The sequence below is a fragment of the Nerophis ophidion genome, linkage group LG04 (genome assembly GCF_033978795.1).
Source record: "Nerophis ophidion isolate RoL-2023_Sa linkage group LG04, RoL_Noph_v1.0, whole genome shotgun sequence".
In the NCBI taxonomy this organism is placed as follows: Eukaryota; Metazoa; Chordata; class Actinopteri; order Syngnathiformes; family Syngnathidae; genus Nerophis; species Nerophis ophidion.
This window is the reverse complement of record NC_084614.1, coordinates 17,735,990-17,762,145: the sequence shown is the minus strand read 5'-3', so window position 1 is coordinate 17,762,145 and position 26,156 is coordinate 17,735,990. Positions and strand designations below refer to the sequence as shown.

Sequence of the window (26,156 nt, the reverse complement as noted above, 5' to 3'; positions counted from 1 at the left end):
TTTTTTTGGCGTTGAGTTGCAAAAAGTTAGCGGACATCCATTGTTTAATTTAAAACTATCTTGCCGATTGTATTGTACCATATGTCCCGGCAAGAAATCTGCGTTCAAAGGACTCCGGCTTATTAGTGATTCCCAAAGCCCCAAAAAAGTCTGCGGGCTATAGAGCGTTTACAATTCGGGCTCTAGTACTCTGGAATGCCCTCCCAGTAACAGTCCGTGATGCCACTCCCAGTAACAGTCTGAGATGCCACCTCAGTAAGTCTCACCTTAAAACTCATTTGTATACTCTCGCCTTTAAATAGACTCCCTTTTTAGACCAGTTGATCTGCCGTTTCTTTTCTTTTTCTCCTATGTCCCACTCTCCCTTGTGAAGGAGGTCCGGTCCGATGGCCATGGATGACGTACTGGCTGTCCAGAGTCGGGACCCAGGATGGACCGCTTGCCTGTGTATTGGCTTGGGACATCTCTGCGCTGCTGATCCGCCTCCGCGTTCCGACCCGTTCTTCCTTCGGTCAACGCCCCCAGGTTCTTTTATGACACATAAGCTGGTTTTATAATCAATCAGAGACAGAGGCTGCTCATTTTGATATTTTATAACCAAAGCGCCTTGGGAGATCAATCTAGATACAACATTTCAAAGGCACGGTCCAAATTGATCTAATCCTAAAATGGCAGTTTCTCCCTCCTCACTCACTCTCACCCGCCCCTTTTCTTCTCCTCCCTACCTCGGACAGTTGAGATAACAGATTATGTCTTCATTCCAACATTCCAAATTCAAAGTCTATGTAAAAGGTTCGCACTTTAGCTGTTTTAAAATCTGACTAGGAAATAAAAAGACAACCAAATCCAACAGTTTTCCTGCTGACTCCGCTGTGGTCGGGACTCTCGCTGCTGTGTTAGATCCGCTTTGGACTGGACTCTCGCGGCTGTGTTGGATCCACTATGGATTGAACTTTCACAGTATCATGTTGGACCCGCTCGTCATCCATTGCTTTCGTCCTCTCCAAGGTTCTCATAGTCATCATTGTCACCGACGTCCCACTGGGTGTGAGTTTTCCTCGCCCTTATGTGGGCCTACCGAGGATGTCGTAGTGGTTTGTGTTGTGATTTGTGCAGCCCTTTGAGACACTAGTGATTTAGGGCTATAAAAGTAAACATTGATTGATGATTGATTGATAATTTCATTAAGACACGCCTCCAGCTGACTTCAATCCGGAATGAAGTTTTTAATCTATGCACATCTTCTTGGCGACGATTGAGACAAAAAGATATGTGCACAAATACACAAATTGGGGCGTGTTTGATGCAACGTCGCGTTTCCGGTCAGGCCTGCATTTTCCCGCTTGGGATGTGTATTGTTGTTGTAGCTACTAATTCGGCCACTAGAGGACAGCAAAGCGCAGTCAGAAGGTCTGGTGTCCTCGTTTTAAAAGCGCATTGCTGCTCTTGTCTGTATGCAATAAACGACACCTGCCGTCGTTTTGGACCAAAACACCGTTATTTCCGCCACTTTCTTCCCTAGTTCCAGACCACTTGATCCGTGCGAGGAGCCGTCCGAGCAGTCCTCGTCCATCGGCGGTCGTCTTGAACCTGGTCCTCTCAGCCTCGCTGGTGAATGATTGACATTTTTTTTTTTTTTTTTTTTTGTCTAGACAGACCCCTCCCATCATAATTCTGTTTTATGTCTGTGTCTGTCAGGTCAGACATGTTCTACACCTGTGGGCCCAACGAAGCTATGGTGGTGTCAGGTACGTAGAACGCCGAGTCATGTCTTCTTGTCACAGGATGGACGGCGGCGTAGTCAAACGGCATGTGCTCTCTCCTCCTTCCCAGGATTCTGTCGCTCTCCCCCGCGGATGATCGCCGGAGGCCGAGTCTTCGTCATCCCCTGCGTGCAGCAGTTACAGAGGTACGTGTGTGCGCATGCGGGAGATGTGCTACAAAAATATGCACCTTTCACTTATGATGGTATAACATGGCTAATGTTAGCACATAGGCAGCTAGAACAAAATAGACATCTACATGTTTTTTTAGGGACAGAGGACCCTATTGTATAAGGAAGGGGTGCCCGTGGGCGCCAGGTAGCCCGTAAGGACCAGATGAGTCGCCCCACTGGCCTGTTCTAAAAATAGCTCAAATAGCAGCACTTACCAGTGAGCTGCCTCTATTTTTTTTTAATTGTATTTATTTACTAGCAAGCTGGTCTCACTTTACTCGACATGTTTCATTCTAAGAGAGACAAAACTCAAATAGAATTTGAAAATCCAAGAAAATATTTGAGACTTGGTCTTCACTTCTTTAAATCAATTCATTTATTTTTTTACTTTGCTTCTTATAACTTTCAGAAAGACAATTTTAGAGAAAAAAATACAACCTTAAAAATGATTTTAGGATTTTTAAACACATATACCTTTTTACCTTTTTAAATTCCTTCCGCTTCTTTCCTGAAAATTTAAATCAATGTTCAAGTATTTGTTTTTTTATTGTTAAGAATAATGAATACATTTTATTTTAATTCTTCATTTTAGCTTCTGTTTTTTCGATGAAGAATATTTGTGAAATATTTCTTCAAACTTATTATGATTAAAATAAATAAAAAATATTCTGGCAAATATAGAAAATCTGTAGAATCAAATTTAAATCTTATTTCAAAGTCTGTTGAATTTTTTTTTTTTTTTTAATTCTGTAATATTTAGAAGAAATAATGATTTGTCTTTGTTAGAAATATAGCTTGGTCCAATTTGTTATATGTTCTAACAAAGTGCAGATTGGATTTTAACCTATTTAAAACATGTCATCAAAAGTCAAAAAATTAATCTTAATCTGGAAAAATTACAAATGACGTTCCATAAATTATTTTTTTAATTTTTTCAAAAAGATTCAAATTAGCTAGTTTTTACTTTCATTTTTTTTCGGTTGAATTTTGAATTTTAAAGAGTTGAAATTGAAGATAAACTATGTTTCAAAATTAAATTTTCATTTTTTTAATGTTTTCTCCTCTTTTAAACCGTATAATTGTTTTTTTTATAATTTATTCTCTACAAAAAACCTTCCGTAAAAGGAAAAAAAATGTACGATGGAATGACAGACAGAAATATCAATTTTTTAAAATATATATATATATATATATATATATATATATATAGATTTATATATATATATATATATATAGATTTATTTATTAAAGGTAAATTGAGCAAATTGGCTATTTCTGGCAATTTATTTAAGTGTGTATCAAACTGGTAGCCCTTCGCATTAATCAGTACCCAAGAAGTAGATCTTGGTTTCAAAAAGGTTGGTGGCCCCTGGTGTAAGGTTTTATTATTATTATACCGCCGCCTCTTTGAGCTGTAATTTGACCCCCTTAACATGCTTCAAAACTCACCAAATTTTACACACACACCAGGACTGCGAAAATTGCCATCTAATAAAAAAACTAACCCCCAAAACTTAAAATTGCGCTCGAGCGCCCCCTGGGAATAAAACATAGACAAAACTGCTCATAGAAAGAAAACACAGACAAAACTGCTTGTAACTTCCGATAAGAATGTCGTAGAGACATATAACAAAAACCTCTATGTAGGTCTCACTTAGACCTACGTTTCATTAATTGACATCCTTCAGCAAAAATCAACAGGAAGTTGGCAATTACCCCTTCAAAACAAACGTTTTGTAAAAACCTGTCACCTTTTTCCAAACATTATCTCCTCTGAGTGCGTTTGTTGTGTCGGCTTCAAACTCGCACAGGAAAGAGATTGAACCCTTCTGATTAAAAGTTGCGCAAAGAGTTTTTCTAACTGCTCCGGTTTTGATTTTACGAGCCTTCAAAGAACCGCTGGGCTGATGCTGCTGCGCTGCTGCCGTCTCAAGATGGCCGCTTAAAAGCAGGAAGCACCAGCGGGACCACACAATGCAGAGAAGGTAGGTACTGTGCGGGTAAAGATATGTTGACTGGGTGAAAGAAGGAGGCACCGGTTTGACTCCAGGATACAGAGAAGGTAGGTAATGTACAGGTAAAGATATGTTGTCTGGGTGATGGCAGGAAGCACCACCGTGTATGGGTGAAAGAAAGAAGCACCAGTGTGACCCCAGGATGCAGGGAAGGTAGGTAAAGTGCAGGTAAAGATATGTTGTCTGGGTGTAGCAGGAAGCACCCAGACAACGGGTGGAAAGAAAGAAGCACCAGTGTGACCCCAGGATGCAGGGAAGGTAGGTAATGTGCAGGTAAAGATATGTTGAATGGGTAAAGGCAGGAAACACCAGCAAAAGTCGGTCCCGTCCATCGCTGCTTGCAGCTTTAATCTCTAGTTGAATTCTTGTAAGCTAAAATGTGAATATTTTTACAAATACCGGTGCATGATTTGACTTTCAATCTGCTGCTCATGAATCTTTGCCAGGATCTCCCTCAACACTCTGACGCTGAACGTGAAGAGCGACAAGGTGTACACACGCCACGGCGTGCCCGTCTCCGTCACGGGCATCGCGCAGGTCAGCAGGAGTCCACCCGTGCTCCAGGAGACTCGGCACGTGGGGCGCCTCGCCGACATTTAAAGCCTTTCTTTCTTCCGTCCGCAGATGAAGATCCAGGGTCAGAACAAGCAGATGTTGGCCGCTGCCTGCCAGATGTTCATGGGGAAGTCGGAGGCGGAGATAGCGCAGATCGCCTTGGAGACGCTGGAGGGGCACCAGAGGGCCATCATAGCACACCTGACTGTGGAGGTGAATGTTTTGTGAACCACACGTTTTTGTAAGTACAATACTGTGAACTGTATGTCTGTAAATGTTTCTTTACGGCTAAAAGTGAATTCAAAATGCATTCAATGACTGTGAGAGGCATAATGGAGACTTTGGAGTATATATGGTCAGTGTTGGAAACATGAGGAGCAACTGTAAACACCGGGCCGATACGTTTGATCATTGCATGATTTCTAGTAAATTTGGCGATCAGTAACGTAATCAGAATTTTAATCAGATGCTGATACACTGCAAAAAGTCAGTGTTCAAAAACAAGAAAACAAATTACAAAAATGAGGGGCATTTTACTTCAACTAAGTAAAATTATCTGCCAACAGAACAAGAAAATTTGGCTTGTCAAGACTTTCCAAAACAAGTAAAATTAAACCTGCAAGCAGCGATGGACAGGACCGATTGGGTTGCTGCCCCCGCGACCCAAGATAAGCGGTAGTAGAGGGATGGATGGATAGATTATTACACGGAGAAAAAGTTGTATACACATGTATTATACATCAGTCTCTTAGATACGTTATAAACTCTTTCATCAACTTTTAATTAGAAGGGTTCAATCTCTCCCCTGTGCTTATTTGAAGCCGACACGACAAACAGCCTCAGAGGAGATCATGTTTGAAAAAAAGCGAAAATCTTTACCCAACTTTTGTATTGAAGGGGGAATTGCAAACTTCCTGTTGATTTTAGCTGGGGGTTGTCAGTGAATGAAATATAGGTCTAAGTGAGACCTACTTAGAGGTGTTTGTTTCATGTGTGTATGACATTTCTACTGGGAGTTAGAGGCAGTTGTGTCTGTGTTTTCTTCCTAACGGGCGCTAGAGCGCAATTTTGAGTTTTGAGGTTTGGTTTTTTGATTAGATCGCAATTTTCGCTAGTCCTAATTTGGTGAGTTTTGAAGCATGTTAAGGGGGTCAAGTTATAGCTCAAAGAGGCGGCGGTATGACAATAAAGAAGAATAATAATAAAACGCTAGAAATTCAATAGGGTCCTCTGTCCAAAAGGGACGTTGGTCCCTAACTAGCTAACCTCAATGAACCCCAAAATACATTAAAATAAGTATATTCTCACTAATAGCAAGTGCACTTTTCTTGGAAGAATTTTTTTTTTTACCTTTTTTTGCTCATTGTTGAAAAATATTCTTAAATAAGTAAATGCTAATGCCATTATTTTGACATAATGATATGCGGATATGCGCTAGGCATCATGAGTTTTTTTTTTAATGCTTGAAGTAAGATATTACTTTAAAAAAGTAGTTTTATACTTGTGAGTGTTAATGACACAACTGTGCAACAGTTGATATTTTAGTTTCAAGCATTTTTAATGAATATAGGTCATCAAATCTCAACAACAAGCTGTAATATCTTACTGAGATCATTTAGGACCCTTAAAACAAGTAAAAGACACTAACATAAAATCTGCTTAGTGAGAAGAAGTATCTTATCAGACAGAAAATAAGCAAATATCACCCTTATTTGAGATATTTAATCTTTCTAAGGTTTCAGTTTTTGCAGTGCACCACCTCGTGTTTTCCAAACAATCGTTGCTCCAACTCTGTAAAGTAGATGTAAGTTTATCGTAACTCTGCTTCTTAACGCACCTGGTCTGCCAGAGCGTAAGAAGACTCATCAGGACAAATCAGTGTGGCATAGTTCTTGATTTTTTCCCCTCCAAAAAGATGGTTAGCGACCAATCTTACTTTTTCTGGACGCATTTGACACTTTAGGGGACATTAACGTGAAAAATTCAACTAGCAGTCCGTGCTGTCTGGGCACCTCTTCCTCCATCTAAAACAGGGGTAGGGAACCCCTGGCTCTAGAACCAGTTGTGGCTCTTTTGATGACTGCATCTGGCTCTCAGATAAATCTTAGCTGATATTACTTAACACGATAAGTAATGAATAATTCCGTTGGTAATCACATTGTTAAAAATAAGGTTCAAAATATAAAACATTCTCATGTCCATTTTCTACTGCACCAGATTAAGAAGTTGCATTAATGGTAAGAAGTATTTTATTTATTATTGGTTATCTTCAGAATAACAATGTTATTAAAAAGAATCAGAGACTTATTATACTCAAAAAATGTTGGTATATTAAAATATTTGGCTTTCATGGCTCCCTCAGCCAAAAAGGTTCCCGACCCCTGATCTAAAAGCACGCCAACTTGCTTGTTATGCAAAATGCACAAAAAGGAGCGACAAAAGAACGCTCATTTGTATTTTCATGCTTTTTGCTAACTACAACCATGGCAAATGCATGTCAACTGTCTAATCAAAATGTATGTTTGTTTATAAACCCCTTATGAGTCAAAAAGCACAATTCTCGTCCTTCCACGTAACGCCCAGACATACTTCGTGATCCTGTCTACAAAGCTAAGCCTTTTGGGTAATGTAGTATATATACATTGACTCTCTAGTTTATATGTATTTATTTAACATCTATTGTACAGCACTTTGGCTACCCCTGTGGTAAATTTTAAATGTGCTATATAAATAAAGTTGATTTGATTTACTCTACTTACTTATGCAGGGTAGAAAAATTAGGAACAGATTTTCATTTGAAATGCTGAAATTTACATGCTGGAGATGTTGAAGTGTGATGACAATCTGTCATCGTCTCTATTTTACCAACAAAAAATAGAGCTTTTGATCGCTGTCAACAGTTCACAAATGCTCTTGATTTGCAAAGTAACTGCGTTGGAACATAAATGAATGTTTGAGATGGACAAACACCCTTTCAAGCTTAAAATAAGGAAGCTTTCGGTGGTGTTTCTTTCTATTATCATAAACTTATTACTTCCATCCACCCATCCATTTTCTACCGCTTATTACCTTCGGGGTCGCGGGGGGTGCTGGAGCCTATCTAAGCTACAATCGGGTGGAAGGTGGGGTACACCCAAGACAAGTCCACCTCATCGCAAATTATTATTACTTTTAATAGTAGTTGGAGTCAGTGTCAATTTTGACAGCAAAATTTGATTTAGTTTTAGTCATAGTCTTTTGACTAAAATGTAATTTAGTTTTAGTCATAATTTAGTTATTTAAATTGTTTTAGTTTTAGTTGACGAAATATCATAAGATTATAGTCGACGAAAACTACAGTAGATTTAGTCGACTAAAGGGTAATATGTAAACTTTCCCTTCAATTTCTGAAAGTCAAAGCAAAACAGCGGAAAAATACTGATACAAGTCGTATTTTGATGAAAATCATGTCTCGAATTTAGTATTTCACGAGTAAGCCGTGTAATAAACGGGATAACGTCGAGTGAGTTGTATGTTGTGGAAAATGCTTACCTGTGTGTGGATTTCGGGGTGATTCGACTGTAAATGTCGCTTCAAGTTTGTGTTTTTCCCCGTAATCCTCGCGCTGCATTTCTTACACTGCGTCTTGTTATCTTTGACCTCAAATATAAAATTTCCCCATATGTCCTCTCTCCTCTTCCTCCTCGGCGTTGACAGGTTGTCTTCTGCAGCGCATTCCCGGCTCAGTCTCAAACGCAAACTACGTTTACATAACTTCCTTACGACGTCGCTCTGATTGGTTCTCTTCCCAACTCCTCCCGCCTTTTCCTAACGAAATGAGTTCCGGTTGGATCTCATCTCTGGCAGACATTTTCGTCTCGTTTTTATTCGTTGACGAATATGTCAATACACCTCGTCATCGTCTTAGTAAATTATTTTTTATTTAGTTATTGTCTCGTTTTAGTCAGAAAAAAATGGTTGTTGACGATTACTATGACGAAAAATTTTTGTCAACAAAATTAACACTGATCGGAGTGTATTTTTACTGCCATCTAGTGTCTACTTTTAAGTCTGTGCAATATAAAACAAGTAAAACATCAGTACAGTAGTTCCAATATTAGTTGAAGTCGTGCAACTTTTGAGGTTAAGGTTAAAAAGAACACTTAAAACCTTGATAAATGGTACAGTAAACGGGTTATACTTGTATAGCGCTTTTCTACCTTCAAGGTACTCAAAGCGCTTTGACACTACTTCCACATTCACCCATTCACAAACACATTCACACACTGATGGCGGGAGCTGCCATGCAAGGCCCTAACCACGACCCATCAGGAGCAAGAGTGAAGTGTCTTCCTCAAGGACACAACGGATGTGACGAGGTTGGTTCTAGGTGGGATTTGAACCAGGGACCCTCGGGTTGCGCACGGCCACTCTCCAAACCGCGCCACACCGTCCCCAAACGATAACACATTTGTAGTAGATGCAATGTATGGAGGTTAATTCGTGTTTTTATTACAAAAGCTTTTTTGGTATGGAATTTATGCGATTGAATTTTTTTGTTTTAATTTTGTGAATTTAATTATATTTTTACATAAAATATAGCTGACAATTTAATTGAATAAAAAATGGTGTTATTCCGTTAAAATACAGTGTTTTAAAATTCAATGTATGAACATTCAAACCACGTGTATGGAGGTTAATTTGTGTCTTTTTTCCGCAAAAAATTATAAACCATTATATTTTAACAGTGATTTTTTTAACACAAATTACTCAATGAAATTGTCAGCATCCATCCATCCATTTTCTACCGCTTGTCCCTTTCGGGGTCGCTGGAGCCTAGCTCTGTTGCCTTCGGCCGGATGGTCCCGTACACCCTGGACAAGTCGCTATCTCATCACAGGGCCAACACATATAGACAGACAACATTCAGCATACATTTGATGGAAAACAAATCAGTTGCATAAATACAGTGTAGAAAAGACAAATGAATCTCCTTACAAAAAAAATAGGAAAAAATACATCTCATAACATTGCAAATTTTCTTGCAACATTCTCAAAAAGGTGTTGCATACACAGGTATTTTAGGCCACAACAATTAGGGAAAAATGATCGAAATCTTGGAGGGACTGAGTTTCTTCTGGGGAAACTCTGCTATGCTTGGTATAGATTAGAAAAACATGTGGCATAGATGATCTTTGACGCTGGTTTTGCAGTAGCAGAGCAGTCTTCGTGTTACATAGAGGATCTTTGAGTGGTTGCCGTCTTTGTTGTCATTATTTTATTACTTTAGTCACGCCTACCGTTTGGAAAAGTAAAAGTTTAAAGCTTGTGTCAGAGCTCAGACAAGACCAAAAAAAAAAAAAAAAAATTCTTAAACCAACACGTGACTTTTGCGGCCTACTGATGTTCTTGCAGGAGATCTACAAGGACCGCAAGAAGTTCTCCGAGCAGGTCTTCAAAGTAGCCTCCTCCGACCTGGTCAACATGGGCATCAGCGTGGTCAGCTACACGCTCAAAGACGTGCACGACGACCAGGTCGGAGCGTTTTATCCTTGATTTAATTCCTGAAAAAAAATGTGTTTCTCGTTTCAACACGATGCCAACCTGTGTTTTGTTGCGCCGGTGCTCAGGATTACCTGCATTCTCTGGGGAAGGCTCGCACGGCCCAGGTCCAGAAAGACGCTCGTATCGGCGAGGCGCTCAACCAGAGAGATGCTGTGATCAGGGTGAGATGTCTGATATTATGACCTGTATGGTAATATAGAATATCGTGTAAAAAAAAAAAGAAAAAAAAAAGAAAAATGAGAGATCCCTAGAAACGTGACGCCCTTGTGCCTTGGCCAAGCCTAAACTACTCAGGGCAAAGTACAATGAGGATATTCCATTGTTGTAGACGACACCAACTACAAGAATGCAAACGCATGCAAAATACGCCGTATGGTTTGAAAAACATTGGCAATAATCTTTAAAATGTAAGCTTTGTTTTTTACCCACAGTAAAATGTGAACATTGCCACTTATTTCATAATTGTGGACTTAAAATGATCAAATTCCCCCCAAAACAGAGACGTTAGGCTTGTTTTCTAACAGACTACAGCTCATTACAACTTTATTTATTTATTTATTTTTGGTTTTGTTTTAATTATTGTTCAACACTTAGCTGTACAAATTGGTTGCTCTGTCCCAGCAGGCACAAGACATTGATACAATGTTGATTATACAAACCCCTTTTCCATATGAGTTGGGAAATTGTGTTAGATGTAAATATAAAAGGAATACAATGATTTGCAAATCCTTTTCAACCCATATTCAGTTGAATGCACTACAAAGACAAGATATTATATGTTGTTTCAAAACCTGTATGTACCTTTCAGCATTAATGGTGCCTTCACAGATGTATAAGTTACCCATGCCTTGGGCACTAATGCACCCACATACCATCACAGATGCTGGCTTTTGAACTTTGCGTCGATAACAGTCTGGATGGTTCGCTTCCCCTTTGGTCCGGATGACACTATGTCGAATATTTCCAAAAACAATTTTAAATGTGGACTCGTCAGACCCCAGAACACTTTTCCACTTTGCATCAGTCCATCTTGGATGATCTCGGGCCCAGAGAAGCCGGCGGCATTTCTGGGTGTTGTTGATAAATGGCTTTCGCTTTGCATAGTAGAGCTTTAACTTGCACTTACAGATGTAGCGACGAACTGTATTTAGTGACAGTGGTTTTCCTGAGCCCATGTGGTGATATCCTTTAGAGATTGATGTCGCTTTTTGATACAGTGACGTCCGAGGGATCGAAGGTCACAGTCATTCAATGTTGGTCACCGGCCATGCCGCTTACGTGGATTACTCCGGGATCTCTAAACCTTTTGATGATATTATGGACCGTAGATGTTGAAATCCCTAAATTTCTTGCAATTGCACTTTGAGAAACTTTGTTCTTAAACTGTTTGACTATTTGCTCACGCAGTTGTGGACAAAGGGGTGTACCTCGCCCCATCCTTTCTTGTGAAAGACTGAGCATTTTTTGAGAAGCTGTTTTTATACCCAATCATGGCACCCACCTGTTCCCAATTAGCCTGCACACCTGTGGGATGTTCCAAATAAGTGTTTGATGGGTATTCCTCAATTTTATCAGTATTTATTGCCACCTTTTGACTTAGTAAATATTGACTTACCAAGACAAAATAATGACATACATAGTATTTCAGGTAAATATTGACTTACTAAGACAAAATAATGACATACTTTTAGTATGTCAGGTAACTAGGACTGTTTTGTGTTTTTTTTTGTTTTGTTTTTTTAAATATCGAGATATATATCGTATATTGCCATTCAGAATGCGGAGCGGAAAACACAACCAAAAATTGTAAGCTTCTTCACGGGACGAAGCCGGCCTACTTCACCACAGTCTGTAGTCCATTTCCCCGCCAGGCTGTAGTGAAATAGAGACGTGATGGTGGCGACAGGCCAAATTACACTGTTCCTTACACCCACCCACCCCATTCCCCGTCCGTCCGCCTGTCCCGGGCGGCGCCCCCTTCCCCCTGAAGAAATTTTCTGGGGGAAACACTGCTAAGTATATATTTCTTATTATTTTGTCATTCAATATGTACATGTTTTACAGTACAAGCTATCAAACCTATGTTTCCTTTTGCTGGCATTTAATTTTTGAAACCATAACCTTATACATTTTTCAAACGCTTGTTGCAAACGTTTATTTATAGTAAGTCATTAATTTGACTTAGTTATTCATTTCTCTTAGTAAGTCAATATTTACTAAGTAAGTCAATATTTACTAAGTCAAAATAATGACTTACTGTAAGTAGACATTTGCAACAAGCGTTTGAAAAAGAGTTAAAAGTGGAGCCACATGCTAACATATGCTCAACTTATCATGCTTAATTTACAGCAGTGGTACCGGGCCGCAGAATAATTTTTTATTCATTTTTATTTAAAACAAAAAAATATATATGCATATATTTTTTATTTATTTATTTTATTAAATCAACATAAAAAACACAATATACACTTACAAGTACTGCACCAACCACAAAAACCTCCCTTTTTCATGACAAAAACGTCCCTTTTTCATGACAAAGGAAAAAAAAAAAATCAATAAATAAAAAAGACACCCCCCCCCTATCCACTTCCCCCACCCCCCGGGCCGCGGTACTAATTATTAAGCGTTGACCGGTCCGCGGATACAAAAAGGTTGGTGACCACTGATTTACAGGACAAAAAAAATATATATATATATATACACACGTGTGTGTGTGTGTGTGTGTGTGTATGTATATATGTATATATATATATATATATATATATATATATATATATATATATATATATATAATCTTTAAGAATTTAGTTTAGGCGGTGGCTCTTTGTTGTAAAGGTGGCCGCGTTAACAACAAAGTGCTGCGGGAAACCCTGCTTAGCGTTATTTACGATGGTAAATGGGTTATACTTGTATAGCGCTTTTCTACCTTCAAGTCACTCAAAGCGCTTTGACACTTTCTACATTCACACACACATTCACACACATATGGCGGGAGCTGCCATGCAAGGCCCTAACCACCACCCATCAGGAGTAAGGGTGAAGTGTCTTGCTCAAGGACACAATGGATGTGACGAGATCGGTAGAAGGTGGGGATCGAACCAGGAACCCTCAGGTTGCCGGCACAGCCACCCTCCCAACCGCGGCACGCCGTAATCTTGTGAAAGAGTTTTTCCTTGGATTCATACACGTGCAGATGCACGGGTGCATGAATAGGGAGCACGTCTCGTCCAATCAGGATTGGTCTTAGCATGTTTGGGGAACAATAAGTGATGAATACCACATTTATACATTTTTCTGTTTGGTGCTAAAAGGTCCACTCAAAACGCTGCCGTACCTTCTGTCCATGCAGGAGGCTCACGCCATGCAGGAGAAGATCTCGGCTCAGTACAAGAACGAGATCGACATGGCCAAGGCCCAGCGTGACTATGAGCTCAAGAAGGCCGCCTACGACGTTGAAGTCAACACCAAAAAGGCGGAGTCAGAGATGGCCTACCAGTTGCAGGTAACGATGGAGGGCGGACCCTCAGCCCGGCGACTCGTGCGCAACTCCCCTCACCGGGCGATCCGTCCTTGTCGGCAGGTGGCCAAGACTAAGCAGCGCATCGAGGAGGAGAGGATGCAGGTGCAGGTGGTGGAGCGCAGCCAGCAGATCACGCTGCAAGAGCAGGAGATCACCCGCAAGGAGAAGGAGCTGGAGGCCAAGGTGAAGAAGCCCGCCGAGGCCGAGAGATATCGCCTCGAGAAACTGGCCGAGGCCCAGCGGTAAATCTGAATCCTGCCGAGTGACAAGTGCTGTTGATTGATGACGTAGGACCCCGCGATTTGTGGGGGGCCCCGATTTGCGTGAATTTGGGGATGTATATTGTAGCTTCCCGGAACAGTTAGTGCTGCAAGCGATTCTGAGTATTTCTTCTGTTGTTTATGTTGTGTTACGGTGCGGATGTTCTCCCGAAATGTGTTTGTCATTCTTGTTTGGTGTGGGTTGACAGTGTGGCGCATATTTGTAACACCGTTAAAGGCCTACTGAAATGAGATTTTCTTATTCAAACGGGGATAGCAGGTCCATTCTATGTGTCATACTTGATCATTTCGGGATATTGCCATATTTTTGCTGAAAAGATTTAGTAGAGAACATCGACGATAAAGTTCGCAACTTTTGGTCGCTAATAAAAAAGCCTTGCCTTTGCCGGAAGTGTGTGGGCGTGACGTCACCGGTGTGAGGGCTCCTCACATCCTGTGAAGTGAAGTGAATTATATTTATATAGCGCTTTTTCTCTAGTGACTCAAAGCGCTTTACATAGTGAAACCCAATATCTAATTTGTACATTTAAACCAGTGTGGGTGGCACTGGGAGCCGGTGGGTAAAGTGTCTTGCCCAAGGACACAACGGCAGTGACTAGGATGGCGGAAACGGGGATCGAACCTGCAACCCTCAAGTTGCTGGCACCGCCGCTCTACCAGCCGAGCTATACCATCCTCACATTGTTTATAATGTGAGCCACCAGCAGTAAGAGCAATTTGGACCGAGAAAGCGACAATTTCCCCATTAATTTGAGCAGGGATGAAAGATTCGTGTATGAGGATATTGATAGTGAAGGACTAGAAAAAATACAAATAAAGAAATAAAAAGCGAAGGCTCCGGGCGGCGGCAGTGTGAGCGTTTCAGATGTAATTAGACACATTTACTAGGATAATTCTGGAAGATCCCTTATCTGCTTATTGTTTTAATAGTGTTTTAGTGAGATTGTAAAGACATACCTCAAAATCGGATGGCTGCAGTGCACACGCCAGTGTCTCAGAGAGAAGGCGAGGAAACAAGCTCACAGCTGTCTTTTTTGACAGCTGCAGGAGGAGGACGCATATTCTACTCAAGTCTCCGGTAAGAGCTGACTTAATATCCCAATTTTCCCATCCAAAAACATGCTGGTTGATGTAGAGAAACATGTTCCCTTGAACGCTCTGTGTTAAAGCTTCACAACAAACAAAGAAACACTGGTTGTGTTTCAGTTGCTAAAGGCAGCTGCAATCCACCGCTTTCCACCAACAGCATTCTTCTTTATAGTCACCATTATTAATTGAACAAATTGCAAAAGATTCAGCAACACAGATGTCCAAATTACTGTGTAATTATGCGGTTAAAGCAGACGACTTTTAGCCGTAAGTGGTGCTGAGCTAATATGTCCCCTCCAACCAATGTCACAAATACGCGTCATCATACGCATCATCATTCTGCGACGTTTTCAACAAGAAACTCCACGGGAAATTTAAAATTGCAATTCAGTAAACTAAACCGGCCGTATTGGCATGTGTTGCAGTGTTAATATTTCATCATTGATATATAAACTATCAGACTGCGTGGTCGGTAGTAGTGGGTTTCAGTACGCCTTTAATGTTGTTTATATGGCCACCCTCAGTGGGACCTGTATGGCTGTTGACCAAGTATGCCTTGCATTCACGTGTGTGTGTATGTGTGCGCAAAGCTGTAGATATTATGTGACTGGGCCGGCACGCAAAGGCATTGCCTTTTAAAGGTTTATTGGTGCTCTGCTATGTCCGTGTACACAGCGTCGTTTTAAAAAGTCATACGTTTTACTTTTTGAGAACGATACGGACAATTTTGAAACCGATACCGATAATTTCTGATATTACATTTTATAGTCATTGTCACCGACGTCCCACTGGGTGTGAGTTTTCCTTGCCCTTATATTGGCCTACCGAGGATGTCGTAGTGGTTTGTGTTGTGGTTTGTGCAGCCCTTTGAGACACTAGTGATTTAGGGCTATATAAGTAAACATTGATTGATTGATTGATTGATAAAGCATTTATCGGCCGATAATATCGGACATCTTTAACTTCAATATTGTTCAATTAAGGACACTTTTTACGTATGTCTAGCTAGTGTGCTCTTGTGTGCTTAGCTGTTGTGCAGCTGCCAGTAGCCTATGATCTACAATGTTAACTTTTTTGCAAATGGCTTGACTAAAATACACGTTTTCTGGCCTTTTTGCAGCCTCAAGTTGATCATGGAGGCTGAAGCAGAGGCGGAGTCCATCAAGGTGCTTGTTTTATTTTTCCTCCCTTGTCTTTTTCACCGAGCAGCACGGTACGACAGGGGTTAGTGCATGTGCCTCACAATACGAAGGTCCTGAGTTGTCCTGGGTTCAATCCCGGGCTCGGGATCTTTCTGTGTGGAGTTTGCATGTTCTCGCCATAGTGTGTGAGTGTGAATGTTGTCTGTCTATCTGTGTTGGCCCTGCGAAGAGGTGGCGACTTGTCCAGGGTGTACACCGCCTTCCGCCCGAATGCAGCTGAGATAGGCTCCAGCGACCCCCCCGCAACCCCGAATGGGACAAGCAGTAGAAGATGGATGGATGTCTTTTTCACCGCCCTGTTCCGCTTGCTCCATCAGATCAAAGGTGAGGCGGAGGCCTTTGCCGTGGAGGCCAAAGGTCGCGCCGAGGCCGAGCAGATGGCGAAGAAGGCGGAAGCCTTCCAGCAGTACCAGGACGGCGCCATGGTGGACATGTTGCTGGAGAAACTGCCCCTGGTGAGACTCTGACTTATTGCAATCGAATATGAGTCTCAGACACACGTAGTCTACAAATAAGCTGTGGCTGTAGGCAACCTCTTGATTTATTTTATTTTTTTCACAAGATGGCAGTATAGCTTCATTTGAATTATGATTATGGGTCAGTCTCCAGTGGCATTATCTAGCCACTTTATAACCCTGTAGTGATGTAAAAGCAGTTTGCTCCTTCCTGCTACTACAAAACTAGTTGTGTTGTTTAATATTGGAAATAACTATTCGGCCTCCAATTGCCAACAAGCTCTCTTTTTAGCGCTGGGTCAGAAAATGTTGGTAGAAATCCCTCATGTTTTTCTTGTTATTAAAGTTAAAGTTAAAGTATCACACAGACTAGATGTGGTGAAATTTGTCCTCTGCATTTGACCCATGCCCTTGTCCACCCCCTGGGAGGTGAGGGGAGCAGTGGGCAGCAGCGGTGGCCACGCCCAGGAATAATTTTTGGTGATTTAACCCCCAATTCCAACACTTGATGCTGAGTGTCAAGCAGGGAGGTAATGGGTCCCGTTTTTAAAGTCTTTGGTATGACTCTGCCGGGGTTTGAACTCACAACCGACCGATCTCAGGGCGGACACTCTAACCACTAGACCACTGAGTAGGTTTTACTCCCCAAAATGGCAGTAGCTGCATGTGAAGTGGTCACAAGTGATCAGCATCCGGCAGTTTTATCACGTTCTGCATGCACTTTCAAAATGTTCAATCAGCTGCCGGTGTGAAACTTGTTGTTTTTAATGCTGACTGAGCAGTTTGTCGGTTCTGTTGTCTTTGTGTTGTGCAACATGCGTGTTGGTCCACAAGAGCTATAAGATTAAGATAAGACATCCATCCATCCATCTTCTTCCGCTTATCCGAGGTCGGGTCGCGGGGGCAACAGCCTAAGCAGGGAAACCCAGACTTCCCTCTCCCCAGCCACTTCGTCTAGCTCTTCCCGTGGGATCCCGAGGCTTTCCCAGGCCAGCCGGGAGACATAGTCTTCCCAACGTGTCCTGGGTCTTCCCCGTGGCCTCCTACTGGTTGGACGTGCCCTAAACACCTCCCTAGGGAGGCGTTCGGGTGGCATCCTGACCAGATGCCCGAACCACCTCATCTGGCTCCTCTCGATGTGAAGGAGCAGCGGCTTTACTTTGAGTTCCTCCCGGATGGCAGAGCTTCTCGACCTATCTCTAAGGGAGAGCCCCGCCACCCGGCGGAGGAAACTCATTTAGGCCGCTTGTACCCGTGATCTTATCCTTTCGGTCATGACCCAAAGCTCATGACCATAGGTGAGGATGGGAACGTAGATCGACCGGTAAATTGAGAGCTTTGCCTTCCGGCTCAGCTCCTTCTTCACCACAACGGATCGGTACAACGTCCGCATTACTGAAGACGCCGCACCGATCCGCCTGTCGATCTCACGATCCACTCTTCCCCCCACTCGTGAACAAGACTCCTAGGTACTTGAACTCCTCCACCTGGGGCAGAGAACCATGGACTCGGACTTGGAGGTGCTGATTCTCATTCCGGTCGCTTCACACTCGGCTGCGAACCGATCCAGTGAGAGCTGAAAATCCCGGTCAGATGAAGCCATCAGGACCACATCATCTGCAAAAAGCAGAGACCTAATCCTGCGACACAGGTGTCAAACTCAAACCCCGGGGGTCATTTTATTTGGCCCTCAAAAGCCAGGAAATAATATGTATCCATAAAGAACTCTGACTTTTCTTACTAAATGTATTATTATTTTTTATTTTGGGAGGAAAAAATGATATGTACTACATGTAATTGCAAATTATGTTCACTTAAATATTGTCTTATTATTCAAAAATATATGATCAAACATTCAAAACATTTTTCAAATAGAAATAAATACTAATGATAATGATTTAAAGCAAGGTATCCATCAAATTGTGCAATGTAAAAGTAGCAATAAGTTAAAGTTAAAGTAACAACAAGTAAAGAAATAAGAAAGTTAAAGTACCACTGATTGTCACACACACACGAGGTGTGGCGAAATTATTCTCTGCATTTGACCCATCACCCTTGATCACCCCCCTGGGAGGTGAGGGGAGCAGTGAGCAGCAGCGCTGGCCACGCCCGGGAATCATTTTTGGAATTTAACCCCCAATTCCAACCCTTGATGCTGAGTGCCAAGCAGGGAGGTAATGGCTCCCATTTTTATAGTCTTTGGTATGACTCGGCCGGGGTTTGAACAGATTTCCCGGTAAAATTGTGAAATTTACTGTTTTTTTACAGCATTTTTCTCAAAATGAAAAAAAAAAGTACTTTGTTTTTTTTTTAATAAACTGTAAAAGAAAAAAAAAACAACTGGCAGCTCAGGTGCCAAAATGTTACTGTAAAATTGCAGGGGTTTTTTTAATTTACAGTAAAAAAAAAACACATTCTACAGTAACAATCTGGCAAATGAGCTGCCTTTTTTTTTTAACTGCCATAAAAACAACACTACTGTTTTTCCATTTATAATAATATACTCTAAATTTTGAGGTGAAATTATTGCAGTTTATCATATTTTTTTTACATTTTTGTTTTAAAAAAATCTACTCATATAAAACAATTGTGTCATAATAGTATTCACTAGGGGTGTGGGGAAAAAATCAATTCAAATACGAATCGCGATTCTCACGTTGTGCGATTCAGAATCGATTCTCATTTTTTTTTAAATCAATTCTTTTATTTTTTTATTTTTTTATTTTTTAATCAATCCAACAAAACAATACACAGCAATACCATAACAATGCAATCCAATTCTAAAACCAAACCTGACCCAGCAACACTCAGAACTGCAATAAACAGAGCAATTGAGAGGAGACACAAACACGACACAGAACAAACCAAAAGTAGGGAAAAAAAATGAATATTATCAACAACGGTATCAATATTAGTTATAATTTCAGCATAGCAGTGATTAAAAATCCCTCATTGACATTATCATTAGACATTTATAAAAAAGAAAAAATAACAATAGAGGCTTACACTTGCATCGCATCTCATAAGCTTGACAACACAATGTTTTCACAAAGATAAAATAAGTCGTATTTTTGGTTCGTTTAATAATTAAAACAAATTTACATTATTGCAATCAGTTGATAAAACATTGTCCTTTGCAATTATAAAAGCTTTTTTTTTTTTTAAATCTACTACTCTGCTTACATGTCAGCAGACTGGGGTAGATCCTGCTGAAATCCTATGTATTGAATGAATACAGAATCCTTTTGAATCGGAAAAATATTGTTTTTGAATCGAGAATCGCGTTGAATCAAAAAAAATCGATTATACCCAAAAATCGATATTGAATCGAATCGTGGGACACCCAAAGATTCGCAGCCCTAGTATTCACTCTACCAACCGGCATAGCTCGGTTGGTAGAGTGGCTGTGCCAGCAACTTGAGGGTTCCAGGTTCGATCCCCGCTTCTGCCAACCTGATCACTGCCGTTGTGTCCTTGGGCAAGACACCTTACCCTCCTGCTCCCAGTGCCACCCACACTGGTTTAAATGTAACTTAAATATTGGGTTTCACTATGTTAAGCGCTTTGAGTCAATAGAGAAAAGCGCTATATAAATATAATTCACTTCACTTCACTGTTAGAAGCGACTCTCTGGGGCCAAACACAACCGTGAGGGGCCAAACATAACTGTGATGTGACCCTCAGTGAAAACGACAAGATGAGAGGAAGGTGTTGACAATTTGTATTTCCTGTGCGTCCACTAGATGGCAGAAGAGATCAGCAAGCCCCTGTGTCAGGCCCAGAAGGTTACCATGGTATCGAGTGGCGGCGAAGTGGGCGCTGCCAAACTGTCGGGAGAGGTCCTGGACATCATGACGCGCCTCCCCGACGCATTGGAGAAACTGACCGGGGTCAACATCTCCCAGGTATTGCACAATTATGAACAGCGTACAATAGGTGTCGCTACACTAAGGAAGTACGACGTCACTTCCGTTCTAACTTTTTTTACCTTCACAATGCGTCCCGAGCACACCAGGGCCTTTTCTGACGGTAGTGCGTCAACTAAAAGGAAAGAGAAATGAAATTAGACATCCTGAAATTTTGCTCTGGCTGGCACTCTTGATGCATGCGGGGACATTTTTTCCATAACCCCCATAAAAAAATGTCTGGACGATCGGAGCATGAGGAAGGAAGTCATGACATTTATACAGTAAGTTTCTACCACAAATTCACAAGCCAAAAAAATGCGTGAGCCGAAATCAAATGCTAACGTTAGCATGTTGACAGTTAACATATGTCAAATAAGTTATATGACGTGCACGGCTGCAAAATTGGCTAAAAAAGTTAGTATGTGACAAGTGCTAAGATACATGGCACGCTAACTTTAGCACAATGTCATGCTAATGAGAGCCTGATAAAATCTAGCATGTGTCAAGTACATGCTTGCCAACCCTCCCGAATTTTCCAAAAGACTCCCGAAATTCAGTGCCTCTCCCGAAGATCTCCCAGGACAACTATTCTCCCGAATTTCTCCGCATTTCCAGCCGGACAACAATATGGTCCGGACAGCCTGTCGTCACGTCCTCTTTTCCTCCATATAAACAGCGTCCCGGCCCACTCACGTCATAACACCTACAGCTTTTAGAGAGTGCACACAACAAGAAGGAGACAAAGCAGAAGAACAAAGAAGAGACAGTCATGGCGACGACAAATAAGAAGAAGTACGCTTGCACGTTCCAAAATGACTGGAATCAAGAATTTCAGTTGTAGAGCTAGGGAAGAGTCTGCCGCAGCTGCGATTGGACCTGGATAGCCTCTGGGAAGAAGTAGTGCAGTACCAAGTACTTGGAAAGGAAAGATCTTACTCAAGAAGCAAGGATTGACCGGTTTTGGGCCATGCTGGGGAGAGATGGAAGATTCCAGACTCTGGTGCATTTGATGAAGGCTCTTTTGTGTGTGCATCATCAGAGATGGTGTTCAGCATGGTTAGAAAGATAGTGACAGAGAATAGAACGAGGATGGACAATTCCACCCTAAACTCACTCCTTTTACCTGCAAATTATATGTCATAGATGCTGCTGCCCATACCTATGCTCCTTCAAAGGCTGTGCTACTGGCTGCAAAGCATTGCACTTTCAAATACAACAATGAGTAGAGTGTTATGTGTGTATATATGTGTAAATAAATGAACACTGAAAATCAAGTGTTTCTTAATAATCTAATTAAGATATATATATATATATATATATATATATATATATATATATATATATATATATATATATATATTAGATTATCCAGAGAATAGTCTTAATTAGATTATCCAGAGAATAGTGCTCGATAACGTGGTAGAGCGCAATATATGTATGTGTGGGAAAACTCACAAGACTACTTCATCTCTACAGAACTGTTTCGTGAGGGGTTCCCTCAATCGTTCTGTAGAGATGAAGTAGTCTTGTGATTTTTCCCACACATACATATATATATATATATACATATATATATATATGTCTTGATTGGATTATCCAGAGAATAGTGCTCGATACCGTGGTAGAGCGCAATATGTAGGTGTGGGAAAAAATCACAAGACTACTTCATCTCTACAGAACTGTTACATGAGGGGTTCCCTCAATCATCAGGAGATTTTAATGGAAGCATTCACATACAATGGTTTATATAGAGCACAGAGTGGGTGGGTACAAGCAGGCGTAGGGTGTGGTGATTGGCTCATGTGTTACCTAGGAGGTGTTTCCGTTTGTGGCGGCATGTTGAAATGATTTCACTGCGCTTGTTGAGGGATGATAGATCTGGATGATATATAATAAACAGTTTCTCTTTTAAGCATAGGTTGCATCTTTTATTACCACTGTTGTAAGGTGTGCTGGATGCAAGAATTTGCCATGTTATCGAATATAGTATGAATAACATGCAACAAATCATTTCAAACCACAACAAAGCAATTGCAAAAGGACTGCCTACCCCCAGACTAAACAACTCTGAAACCAATAATGAATGTAACTGTCGCAAGAAACCTGATTGCCCTCTCAACGGAGGGTGCTTACAGACATCAGTCGTTTACCAAGCAAAGGTAACACGCAAGGACATTAACACATCCGACACGTACGTAGGATTAACCGAAGGAGCGTTCAAAACAAGATGGAATAATCACAACGCCTCCTTTAGAAACCAGACTTTGCGGAATTCCACAGAACTCAGCAAACACATTTGGAACCTCCAAAGACAATAATGTTGAATATTCAATAACATGGAAAATTCTTGCATCCAGCACACCTTACAACAGTGGTAATAAAAGATGCAACCTATGCTTAAAAGAGAAACTGTTTATTATATATCATCCAGATCTATCATCCCTCAACAAGCGCAGTGAAATCATTTCAACATGCCGCCACAGACGGAAACACCTCCTAGGTAACACATGAGCCAATCACCACACCCTACGCCTGCTTGTACCCACCCATTCTGTGCCCTATATAAACCATTGTATGTGAATGCTTCCATTAAAATCTCCTGATGATTGAGGGAACCCCTCATGAAACAGTTCTGTAGAGATGAAGTAGTCTTGTGATTTTTTTCCACACCTACATATTGCGCTCTACCACGGTATCGAGCACTATTCTCCGGATAATCCAATCAAGACATATATATCTCCTGATGATTGAGGGAACCCCTCATGAAACAGATCTGTAGAGATGAAGTAGTCTTGTGATTTTTTCCCACACCTATATATATATATATATATATATATATATATATATATATATATATATATATATATATACTGTATGAGCGGCTCGTAGAACCCGAGAGTAACAAGCGGTTGCCTTGTTGCCTTTTCATTAAGAAAAATAAACTAGTTTTCAGTATAAGTTTGCTGGTTTCAAATATTGTAATGCCAAGCGTATATCATTGTGTCAAGATAATGGCACTAGCATTTACTTAATTTAAGAATATTTTTCAACATACTGAGGCCCTAGTGTGTGAATGTCACTGTGAATGTTGTCTATCTGTGTTGGCCCTACAATGAGGTGGCGACTTGTCCAGGGTGTACACTGCCTTCCGCTCGATTGTAGCTGAGATAGGCACCAGTGCCCCCCGTAACACCAAAGGAGAATAAGCGGTAGAAAATGGATGAATGGAGAAAAAAGGTCTCATATTTGTTTTTTCTATCAAGAAAAGTGCGCTTGTTATTAGTGAGAATATACTTTTTTTAAGGTATTTTGGGGTTCATTGAGGTGAGTTAATATTACTTGTTTTGGAAAGTTTTGACAAGCCAAATGTTCTTGTTCTATTGGCAGATAATTTTGCCTAGTTCAAGTAAAATACCCAAAATGTTTGTATTTTTTTTCCTTCTTTTTGAACACTGACTTTTTGCAGTGCAAATAACAAAGCCCCTCTTCCATCCCTCCGCTCTTCAGGTGAGCTCCCGCATTGGCTGAGGAATCTCGGCTGGTCTCCTGTTGCTGGACGCCACTATCTGCACGGGTCATTGAACACACCGTCAGCTCCCAGCACATTTCTCTCTTTGTTTTGTCGGGTAGTCCTCTTCACCTTCCTTTTCCACTCTGTATGCGCGCGTGTGCACGTACAATTTACCTTGTTCTTACTTTTGTTGTTTTTTATGTGGCCTGGAAGTGCAAAACACTTTGAGCCATGAAACAAATGACAGAAAACAAAAGGCAAAACAAATTACAATTCAAGCTGCGAGCAGGGTTGAGAGGGCCATGACCCATGCAGTCGCCTCCTTCCCGAAGTCCCAATCCACCATCAAACATTTTAGGAAGATCGAAGCATGAGGAAGTAAGTTACGACCATTATCATTTTCCACCACAAGGAGGCGATGTTGGTGTCAATATCAATGTCTAGTCCAGGGGCGACGCCAGACAGATTTCACTGGGGCACGTGCCCCAGTGTTGATCTGCAGTGCCCCAGTAAAAATTTCACCAATAAAAAAAAAAACGCTTCAGAGTTTTAAGTCTACATAACATAGACAACAGCGCACATACTACTTAGTATGGTAATTGATTGATACTGTATTCACTCCACGTAACAATGAGCACATGGCTAATTAATATGGTAATTTATTCACGTGTGGATCGAGACTTCAGTTGAGAGAGAGAGAGAGAGGGGATGCGAATCACTGCTGAGGTAGGTAACGTTAGCCAACAGCAATTTGTTAATTATATAATTTCGATTTTGATTTGACTCAAACTGTAACTCCGAGATGGATATCAGAAAGTTATTCGCTTGCAGCAGGGAAGAAGCAGCAGGAATGAGAGATGTAAGTGAAGTCCTAGCTAGCTAGGCAACATCATTGTCTTAAGTTGATGCTAAGTTAGCTAACTTTATTCCTTGTATCAAGACAAACATATTTATTTGCTGTACGAGCTGTCGGGGGAATTTCCAATCAACATTAAACATAATGTTGGTTATTGTCTGCTGGTTCTGCTCAGGACCTCTGCATCAATGATGATTTGGAGTAAGCATGTGTGAGTTGAGTGCTTCTCAAAGGGTTTATCTTCAGGAAGAAAAACATTTTTCCATATCAAGTCGTGAGCCAATTTTTAAATCATTCAAGTTTATTTCACAGAAAAATAGCACAGTAGACTTGTCTTGTTAATCGGTGTGATTTTGACTAAAATAATCTTGTTTTGTCACCAGAAAAATGGCTACAGCTAAAGCATCTGGTTTTGTTTCCAGTAAAAATAGTAACATTTCTGTATTTGTTTTCAGAAAGATGGCTGAAAACATTGGGTTTTGTTGCCCCATTTAGATTTTTTTAAAATATATTTCCATGTCTGTCCTGAGTCCTCCTCCAACTTGATAGTCTGTTTGCCTTTTGCTAAAATACTCACTAATAGTCACTAGAAAAATGGCTAAAAATATCTGGTTTTGTTGCCACAATTTGATTTTTTTCTCCCTAAAGTTTTTTTTTTTCATGCACACGTCTGACTGCGACTCACTGAAAATGACATACAATCCACTTTTATGTCACGACCCAGCAGTTGAGAACCACTAGTCAACTGTATAACAGTTACTGTAATATTTCCATGTCTGTCCAGAGTGATTGACCACTTTGCAAAAATGAAAACGAGACGTTGCAGTTTACTTCTCAGAAAATGTTTCCCTGAACAGACACACAACAGTTGTTCATTTATTCTACTACTGTGGCTTTATTGTTTTGTGTATATTTTATAGTTTTGTGTATCTGAAATAGGATTAGCCACATTGCCATAAATGGAAATTAAATAATATAAAAGAACCCAGAGATGTAGGGGTGCTTTATTTTTTGTTTTACTTTTGTAGATGTTAAATTTGCAGATGATTACTATTTTAAAAAAGATTCATTGCTCTTCCTCTTCGCTTTTACCAGTAGCAGTTTAGAAGTCTGGAGAAAATAAGTGCACAAGTAGGTCAAATGCATTAGTTAATTTCAGGTGGTTAATCAAAGATCCATACAACATCTGATATGATTTCATAGTTTAAATGATTATTTATGTATTTTTTATGATAAATAAATTCTAAAAATGTTTTTGCTTGCGCGCTTTGCACGCTCACATGG

General features: G+C 40.7%; 1 protein-coding gene across 1 annotated transcript in view; it reads left to right on the top strand.

Moving 5' to 3' along the window:
- The first annotated feature begins 1,060 nt into the window (after nt 1–1,060).
- Nucleotides 1,061–26,156, top strand: part of flot1a (flotillin 1a) — a 26,503-nt gene continuing 1,407 nt past the window's right edge. The window contains exons 1-13 of the mRNA XM_061897272.1: nt 1,061–1,611; nt 1,699–1,748; nt 1,834–1,909; nt 4,398–4,488; nt 4,576–4,719; nt 9,901–10,020; nt 10,116–10,211; nt 13,400–13,552; nt 13,631–13,812; nt 16,061–16,106; nt 16,460–16,597; nt 20,341–20,502; nt 24,013–26,156. The exon at nt 24,013–26,156 is cut by the window's right edge and continues 1,407 nt beyond it. Of these exons, the coding sequence (XP_061753256.1) occupies nt 1,706–1,748; nt 1,834–1,909; nt 4,398–4,488; nt 4,576–4,719; nt 9,901–10,020; nt 10,116–10,211; nt 13,400–13,552; nt 13,631–13,812; nt 16,061–16,106; nt 16,460–16,597; nt 20,341–20,502; nt 24,013–24,033 (1,272 nt within the window). The 5' untranslated portion in view covers nt 1,061–1,611; nt 1,699–1,705 and the 3' untranslated portion in view covers nt 24,034–26,156. The remainder of the gene's footprint in view (nt 1,612–1,698; nt 1,749–1,833; nt 1,910–4,397; nt 4,489–4,575; nt 4,720–9,900; nt 10,021–10,115; nt 10,212–13,399; nt 13,553–13,630; nt 13,813–16,060; nt 16,107–16,459; nt 16,598–20,340; nt 20,503–24,012) is intronic.